Source organism: Corvus cornix, chromosome 6, assembly GCF_000738735.6.
Source record: "Corvus cornix cornix isolate S_Up_H32 chromosome 6, ASM73873v5, whole genome shotgun sequence".
Classification (NCBI taxonomy): Eukaryota; Metazoa; Chordata; class Aves; order Passeriformes; family Corvidae; genus Corvus; species Corvus cornix.
Genome location: NC_046336.1, coordinates 13,111,411 through 13,120,185, shown reverse-complemented (window position 1 = coordinate 13,120,185; position 8,775 = coordinate 13,111,411). Strand labels below are relative to the sequence as shown.

The following is an 8,775-nucleotide window of genomic DNA, read 5'->3' as shown; positions in this document are numbered from 1 at the left end:
CCTCAGCCCAGGTGAGACCTCAATCTAAGGTCTTATTCAATAAATTATTCCACATGAGTTTAAGGCTAAGCCCCTGCATAGTCCCTGCCACCTCCAGCAAGCCCCCACAGAAGGCTTCAATTAAAGCAAGTGCTAAATGCACTGCTGGGTTGAAGCCTGAAAATATTTATAGGACCAGGGATTAAAACACAGTATATTACATCTGGAGCTTCCAAAGCCAAGTGGACCTGAGCAAAGTCAAATGGAAATGCTAACTCTATTTTCATTTTTTTAAAAAAAATAGCACAGGCTTCAGCGTAGTTATGATATGCTGTCTCCTCTTGGGGAACTAATAGACAGGGAACAGCAAGGCTTTAAATGATTTATTCAGTACCCTGGAGATTTTTTTATTTTCTTTTTCGTTTCCACATAAATTACACAAGCACTTTATAAAATGAATACACATAAAACACCTTGTAAGTGCATAACTTAGAAAAAAGAAAACAACAAACAAAAGCAAACAAACGAATGCCTTTAAAAATCTCACTGAAAATAGGTTTTCTGGTTGCTTGTTTGTACTAACTGCTTAAATTGGCAGTGCTGTTTTAGATTATAAGTAACTGAAAAATATATACTGTTTATATATATATATCTCTATATATTCCTGGCATTTGCTAGAAGTGCTTTGTTTAATTGTGTCTCGTTCTCTTGGTACAATTAAAAGAACAACTAAGTTAAACGGCTGAGAGTGAAATCGATTTTTTGCTGTCAGGAACTGCCTTCTAATGGGAAACTGATAAAATAAAACATTGGACAACATTTTGCAAATTATATGGAAATATTCCACGGAAAGAAACTGCATTACCCCCGCAAACTGCCACGCAGGTCTTCTTGTTATTAAAATACACGCTGATGGGCACAGAGTCCGTGGCAGCTAGGGACTGTTTGGGCTCTTCACACAACTGAGATATCATATTTACCGTCCTCAGGAGTCTGTCAGATCCTTCTCTTGTTCCCCTCCTCACAAGAAAAAATTAATGAAAAAGGGGAGGAGAGACGGCGAGGTGAGATCTGAAGGGTTCCCATCTGGCACAAGCAGAAATTGCTGCTGTTTCCTCCATTTGTTGCATCCCCGAATGTCACCGATGAGGACAACCCGAGAAGTCTCGCTGCAGAAATGTGCTTCCCTGGAGCCTCCGCCTTTTCTTTCAAGCCACCAGTTCAAAACATATATATATATATATATATATATATATATATATATACACACACACATATATATATATATATATATATGAATATATATATATGGATGGATATATAAGGGTGACCATAGACTTTGCACTGCAGCCAGTAGAATCCTAAGGAAGTTTTCCTGCCCCCAAGCTGGATGAATGCCGGCGGCTGTGTCCGTCAGGGCTGGGCTTTTGTCTGGCAGCACGTCAGCAAGTTCAGGGTCAACACTGGAGACTTTCAAGAGAACAAAGGGGTTGGGGGGAGGTGAAACAACATTGCTGCTCCAGCAGTTCCATGGCTGGGGAGAGTTTTTGGGGTGGCTTCCCTTCTTTTCGGTCCTTGTTGAGGATTTCCCCAGCTGGACATGTAGGATGCACATGACCAGAGGATCAGGGGGTTCCAGCACTCCCTGGGGAGAAACAGAGTTGCTACATGTCCCACCAAGGATGCCACGTGTTCCCCTGGGGACAGCCCCGCCAGTAGAAGGTGTATGTGCCATCACTGGGTGCCAGACTTATTCACAAGCAGAGGCGACAGTGGTGACACTGGTGATCTTGGTGGAGTCATCAGACCAAGGCTGGAGATTCTGGAGGGCGAAGAGAGAGGAGTTGTGGACACAGATGGGGTCGGCTTGGATGGGCTGGTTGATGGTTTTTTGGAAGGCTTCCTGCTGCAACTGCATGAGGATGCGGTTTGCTTGCTGTCGCTCGGCCTCCCGCTCCTCCGCTGTCTGCCTCCTAGGAGAGAGGGAGCCATTAGGGGGGCCTGGGGAAGCAAAGGAAGGGTGTCTCCAGAGAGATTAAGTTGTGCAGGGTGCTCATGATGTGGGAGTGCAGGGGTAGGAAAAGAGGGTTTCTTGTCATGGTGCAGTCCCACACCGCCTTCACAAACAGCCAGTAAATCCCATAAACTGGGGACTGAGTCTGTCTGTCTTACTGGCCTCAGCAGAAATTGCTCTGATCAAAGAGAGCTGGGAGCAGCCCATAGCTCTGGATTATTCCCTGCCCACAGGAAAAAAAACCAAGCAGAGACAAAACACCTGAAGTGTCACACAACAGCATTACAAAAGTTGCAATTCCCTGAAAACATGCTCTGTGTCTGACAGCAAGAGCCAAGCATGCAAAGCCCCAGTAAAAAGCATAGAGCAGGATAAGGTGAGGCAGTGGCTGGCAGTGTCACACAGCTGGGAGATGGGCAGTGACACCCTGGACATCCTCTTCCAGCATCCAGGTTTGCCATCTCGTCTGCCAGGCTGTGGTGGCCAGCTGCTGAGATCTTGGATGAACGCAAAAACATTCCCATGGCAGGCAGCAAAATTTCAGCTAAACACTAGAAATAGATTTTTTAGCAGTAAGAAAAATCAAAGCACAAAATATACTATCTGGAAAGGGTGAATTACAGTGTTTTTACAAACAGTTTGGACACGTTTCTGCCTGGTATGACACCAGCAGATGTGATCCCTGAGGAGAGGGTGTTAGGGGGTCAGAAGGCGTTCTTTCCAGTGTTGGTAGGGCCCTGGCTCTGGGCTGTCTGGGAGCAGAAAATGGGATAGGTATAAACTGCCTGAATGCTCTCATATCCATGATGAAAACCCCACTCCTGCTTGCTTGGATGCCAGGTCAGTCTAAAGTCGGCAGCCTGTGGTCACCTCTGCTTCGCCTGGCACGTCTACTGATGCTGCTGGGAAAACTGGGGAGCAACTCACAGTGCTGGTTCCAGGATAATTCCCGAAGCATCCTCTCCCTCCCTCATACCCCCAGGCCCAGCTGACGTTCTCTCAGCAGCTTCAGTGGACCAGTGACACAGGAAATGGCAGCTTTTTAATTTAGCAGCTCAGGGGGATATGAGATGTCTCCTCCTCTTTGGTCGTGGGAATTGGAAGTGGCAGCTCTGATCTCCACAGTGACATCTCAGAGCACAGGGCAGGGGGAACCTGGCTCCCAAAGGTGAAGCAGGCCAGGGCTTGGATGCCAGCAATGGGCCTCTGGGCACCCAAGCCTCCAGACATGTGGCCACTGTTCCCTCCTGGGAGCAGGTAGTTCAGGGCTCAGTCCCTACTCTAATCACTGTGTCAACATCTCACATCAGACATCCTGGGAAGAGGGGACTCAGAGCAGCACCAGCATCCCTGTGCAGCCTGGGGAGCAGCTCAGTCTCTGCTTCAATGAATATTTAACGATGCCCTGCACAATGAGGAGATGCTCCAGGAGGAGGGAGGGACTCTCAAGTCTAGGGTAATCAGGAGCACCATGCTGTGAGCACCTTGCTCCCAAGTATCTCCCTGCTGCAAGCAGCTGGTCTAGTCATGGATTCACACCAGAACGGGATTCCCTGGTTCATATCTGCCTGGAAAGAGATGTGTCTAAAGCAAGAGCCCACATCTGAGGAGGGGATCACACAGCCACCTCACTCCAGCAGAGACAACCAGGCAAGGAGCAGAGACAAGACTCTTCCCCCGAGTCTGCATTTAAGCAGTTAAACTCAGAGGGCTTATAGCAACCCTCTTTCCTTGGATACTTCCCACTGCCTCATTCAGGCCGAGCCTGCAGCAGTTTCTTCCAGCTGCCAGTACTCCAGGAACCACTCAGAGCCCTCTGTCCAGTGCAGGGACCCGAGGCAGCGAGATGGGTGTGCTATCAGCCAGGGGCACCCACGTCTCCATCGCAACACCCAGCAGGCACAGATGCATACAAGCAGAACTGACACGTCTATGTCCCTCTGGCTCAGGCCAGAGATTCTCCCATGTCTAATATTACAGCTGAGGTCTGGCTGCAGCCTTTCCCTTGGGCAGAAGCAGGATTTTGTTTCTCTTTACCCAGCTATTTTTTGTAAAACATGTGAATAGGTTTGTATCCTCTGCACCTCTGCCAAAAGAGGCTGAATTTAGCCAACAGATGCAAAGAGTATTGACAGATGGATTTGCCTCACTTCCTTAGGAAACCTGGTTAGAAGACAAAGCTGACCCCGTTTTGCAGGCCACAGCAGAACTGTTCCTCCTCCAGGATCCTGCTCCTGGCCAACAGAAATCACTCCAGATAAAGACTTCCTGATACTTGGGGTATTGCTCTTCCATGGATTCTCTAGCGAAGAACTCACTGGGGTCGAGGATTCACACACCCCCTTGGTTTCAAGTTCTTTGTCCCCCATTTCTTACCCAAGCCCAGCATCCTCAGGCAATCACTGTCCTATTAACCCTTCAAAGACTCTGGGGAAGCCCTTTCCCCCCGTTTTGAAGAAGCTGCTGCCTGCCTGCCCTCCAGCACCCAGTGCTCAGCACCCAGCAGCACCACCCTTCTCTGCTCTCTGAGGGAGCTCCCCCTTGCCCATCATTTTCCGCCCCCGCGGGGTGCCTGTCCCCAGCCTAGGGCAGGAAATGTTCTCAGGGCTGGGGTGTTTCCCTTGGGAACATCCCGGGAAGGTGCAGCTTGGGAGGGGCAGGGTCACTGCGATGGAAACCTGGAGGCTCCTTGTGAGCCCAGCCTTCTCTTCCTCTCCGGCTTTACCGGCACGGCCGGCAGCAGAACAAAAAGAAAGCGTTTGGGCAAGGAGGCACCGCGAACCCCGCGGGGACGAAAACCTCCGAGCTGTGCAGAGCCCGGTACTCCGACAGCCCCGGGCCGGGGGCTCCCACACGCAGCTGCCGCGGACAGAGGCGCGGGAGCCTCCGCACCCACTAGTGACGCGGACTGCACCCACTGCACGCGTGTGCGCACACACACATTCATCCCCGTGGCACACGCGCACACCTTTTTGCGTGCAGGTCCGGTGTGCACACACCGTGGAATGCACGCATATGGCCCGCATCACACCGCACTCGTGGGGCTGTGTTTGGCACTCACAGCCCCGTGCACGCTCACACGCACACGCTGAGTGCGGGCACACACGGGCATGCGTCGCCTTTACACTGACCGTGCAGTTCCACACGCGTGTCCTGCTTGCACACACGCCCGCAGGTGTGCACACACCACATGCACACACCCACACTGCTGTGCATGCACACGCACCTGTACACACACGCTCGCATTCACACACCCACACGGGGCTCGCACGCCTCTGCGCAGCCACCAATGCTCCTGGCAGAGCTGCTGGCAGCCAGATCTGTCCCCCTCGTGATGCCCCATCCCTGTCCACCGAGACCCCCGATCCCTCACCTCCACTTGGTGCGCCGGTTCTGGAACCAGGTCTTCACCTGGGCGTCCGTCATCTTGAGGGCCTTGGCCAGGGCAGCGCGCTCGGCCGAGGCCAGGTATTTCTGCCGGTGGAAGCGCTTCTCCAGCTCGCAAATCTGCAGGCGGGTGAAGGAGGTGCGCGGCTTCTTCTTCTTGGGGGGCGTGCGGTTCTGGTAGGGGTGACCTATACGGCGTGTTACAGTGAAGGGTGAGAGGGCCACTGGGGGGACACGGGAGGAGGGGGGATGAGAGGCAAAGAAGCAAGCAGCGACACATCAGCAGAGGGGCTCCGGCTCCCGGCCGCTGGGCTGGGGACCCTCCCCACCGCTCCGAAGCCGCGGCTTCCCCGCCGACACCCACGCACGAGCTGCAAAAACTCGGCGGCGGCCCCGGGTACCGGGAAGGCTCGGCGGCCTTTCCTGGGTGCTGCGGGCACCCGCCGAACACCGGTCGGCTCCGGCGGAGGGGAAGGCGGCCGCTAGCCCGGCCAAGTGCCTGCCGGGGAACGGAGGGTCAGCAGCGGCAGCCGGTCCTGGCGCCGGGCCGGGGCTCCGCGCTCCGTGTCAAGAGGGCTCGGGATAATTTCGTTTGCGCGCGGCGGTAACCCCATCGGCCCGAGCCCCAGTGCCTTGTACACGGGAAGTAAAGTCCCGGACTGGAAACGGGAGTTGTGATTTGTTGTTCTGTTTGTTTGCCATTTTATGTTGTTTTGTTCTGTTTTAAATATATATATGGTTTTGGTTGGTTGAGGATTTTTTCCAACCCCACCAAAAAAAAAAAAAAAAAAAAATTAGTGAAAAGTCACATTGTGTCTAAGCCAGAAAGAGATTGGTGAAATCAGGTGCTCGCCAGGGAAAAAGCCCGTTCGTCCACCCGTGGTCGTGCCCGAACCCAGCGCCATCGGGTCGAAATTAAACGGGAACTTTCAAAAATCGGGCCTCGGTTTCCGCCCTCGGGAAGAGGGGCCGATTCGGGCACTGATTTTTCCCCGCTGCAATTTCGTTCCTTTCTTTTGTTTGTTTGTTTGCGTCTTTTTTATTTATTTCTTTTCGTCGTTCGAGTTTTTGCTTTGTTAGCGCCGAAAGACGAGCCCAGCTACACCTGGAAACGGTGGCAAGGCCGGAAAGCGCCTCCAGCCCGAGCCCCGCTCTGCTCGGGTCTGCAAAAAGTCCCTTTTGGTGAGGAAAAAAGGCTGAGCCCAAACCTGCAGCCGGGGGAAGCCAGCCCGGTTACGGAAGGCAACGGGACGGCCTTCCCGGGCCGGCCAGGGCCGGGGCCGCCGGTCTGCCTCCCGCCGGCCGGGCCGTACTTCCCAAATAACTCTCGGTTTTGAAGGAAAGTTTCCCCGGGCGTTGGCTCGGGCGGCAGGGATTGGGCAGCTGTGCCCGGGGCTTGCGGGTCGTGGTGTGCGGAGTTTACCGTCCCTTTTCCCTCTTGTCCGCCTTTGCCGAGCCGCATCGCGGAAAAAAATTTAAATAATTTTTTTTTAATACACCACCCTAATAAATTAAGAAATAAAAAGAAACTAAAACAACAACCAAAAACCAAACCACATATACAAACAATCGAACCAGCCAAAATATCGAAACAAACAAACAAAAGGAAACACAACTCATTTAGGGGGGACTGAATACGCCTCATTTCCCACCCCGTCTTGCTTCTGGCCTCCTCCCGGACCGACTTCCCAGGACCATCCCGGCTGCTTTCTCCATCCGGCCGGAGAGATCCCCGGCTGGATCCGCTGGCACCGGTTGCCTCGCCGAGGCCGGGCGGCGGGAGAGGAAGCGGGGCAGCGGGAGCAGGGAGAGAAAGGGGGTCCCGGTGGCGCGACTCACCTGTGAACCTGTCTTTTGTGTACCGCCTGTTGCTCTCCATCCAGGGGAAGGTGAGCCCCGTGAGACTGTTCATGCCGTTCACTGCCGGCACGGCGGCGGAGAGGGGCTGGTGGACGCCGCCGGCCACGGGGCGATGGGCCGGGACGCGGATCACCCCGCCGGCCGAGCTCAAGGTGTTGCCGTTCATGCTCACCGCCATGTTCACGTTGTAGGAGCCGGGCAGGCCGCCCATGCTGCAGGAGGTGCCGGTGTAGGCGCCGGCCGCGCCGCCGCTCGCCCCGTAGCCACCCGTGACCGTGTTATAGGCGCTGCCCACGATGCAGCCCAGGCCGTAGTCCGCCGAATCCTGCAGCCGCGGGTGCGACACCATGCAGCTGCCCGGCTCCGACGTGTTGAGGATCTGGTCGATGCCGAAGCTGATGGGCTCGGCTTGCCCTTGGTGCAGGTGGTGAGCCCCGAGGTGCTCCATGCCGCCGCTCGGGCACCGGGGCCGGACCTCCGCCCGGGCAGGGCAGCACAGCCCCGCACCGCCCCGAAACCGGCAACGGGGCCGCACACAGCCGGGACACGCCGGCTACGCGCTCAGTCCCATAGCACGACGGCCGAGCAACCCAAGAAACGCCAGCAGAGCCACGCAAGGCCGGGACACGGCAGCCACACGCTCAGCACGGAGACACAGCAGCACAGCCATGCGCAGCCCAGGTACAAGAGTGAAACACCCCCGCAGCCCGGGACGCGACAGCCGTGCCCAGCGCGGCGCAGGACACAGACACTGGAGACACAACCGCGCCAAACACACCCAACAGCTTCCAGGAACGGAGACGCGACAGCTCAACCACGCACACTGGTCCCGCTCCGATGAGACCCAGCACCCCCAGGTACCAAGACACGTCAGGAGCCTCTCACCCAGGACACACGCACGTACGCACGGACACGCACACACACAAGGGTGCCCCGGGGACCCCTCGCCGCAGAGGGCGGTGGGGAGCCGGGAGCCCCTCGGAGCGGAGCGCGGCGGATTGTGAGTGCGATCGCCCGCCGCCCCGCTTGCCCATCAATCACCCTACCCAGGGCCTACTGCTGCAGGCCCTCACTCTCCATTGGTTGGATGCTGAAAGCAGCCCAGTGAATGACAGCAGAGAAGCGCACACAAGAGGAGTTTCTTCTTCCCCAGCCCCCCCTCGCACCCTCACCCCACCGCTAAAAAAAAAATCACCGCCCGTCTCGGCCTTATAAAGTGAGCACTGGGTGCGCGCAGGGCACTGGGGGGTGAAATAGTAGCTGATACCGGGCGGCGGAGCGGGGACGTTTGGTCCCGGAGTTTGTGGCCGCGGACTGCTAGGAAGGGGGATCTCCCCGCCGGAGAATCAAGCCTAGGCCAGGACCCCCACAGGCTGCCGCTGATCCCGAGTGAGGGCTGAAGCCGGAGGATCCCCTTCTGATGGGGTCCCAGACCCGTCGTGACGCTTTGTTCCGGAAGAGTATTCTCAATTTCAAAAGTCAGCACCTTTCAGAAAGCCGCGGAGCTGGCGGCTCTCCCATCACCAGACCCCAGA

At 55.4% G+C, this 8,775-nt stretch overlaps 1 protein-coding gene across 2 annotated transcripts; it reads right to left on the bottom strand.

The window, feature by feature from the left end:
• Positions 1-358: 358 nt before the first annotated feature.
• TLX1 (T cell leukemia homeobox 1) lies at positions 359-8,356 on the bottom strand. Of its 2 annotated transcripts, none has more exons than XM_039554502.1 (3): positions 7,220-8,356; positions 5,367-5,604; positions 359-1,952 (listed from the first exon to the last, which is right to left on the bottom strand). In XM_039554502.1, the coding sequence occupies exons 1-3, from the start codon at positions 7,686-7,688 to the stop codon at positions 1,730-1,732; spliced, it is 930 nt and encodes a 309-aa protein (XP_039410436.1). In that variant the 5' UTR covers positions 7,689-8,356; the 3' UTR covers positions 359-1,729. The 2 variants fall into 2 exon arrangements, with proteins under 2 accessions (XP_039410436.1, XP_039410437.1); XM_039554503.1 differs by having other exon boundaries at positions 5,367-5,568; positions 7,220-8,355.
• Positions 8,357-8,775: the final 419 nt, after the last annotated feature.

Coding starts and splice junctions, on each gene's coding strand:
- TLX1 (XM_039554502.1), bottom strand. CDS start 7,688: ATGGAGCACCTCGGGGCTCACCACCTGCACCAAGGGCAAGCCGAGCCC. Junction 5,605..7,219: donor CACAAAAGACAGGTTCACAG/GTGAGTCGCGCC, acceptor GTGTCCCCCCAG/TGGCCCTCTCACCCTTCACT. Junction 1,953..5,366: donor AACCGGCGCACCAAGTGGAG/GTGAGGGATCGG, acceptor CCTCTCTCCTAG/GAGGCAGACAGCGGAGGAGC.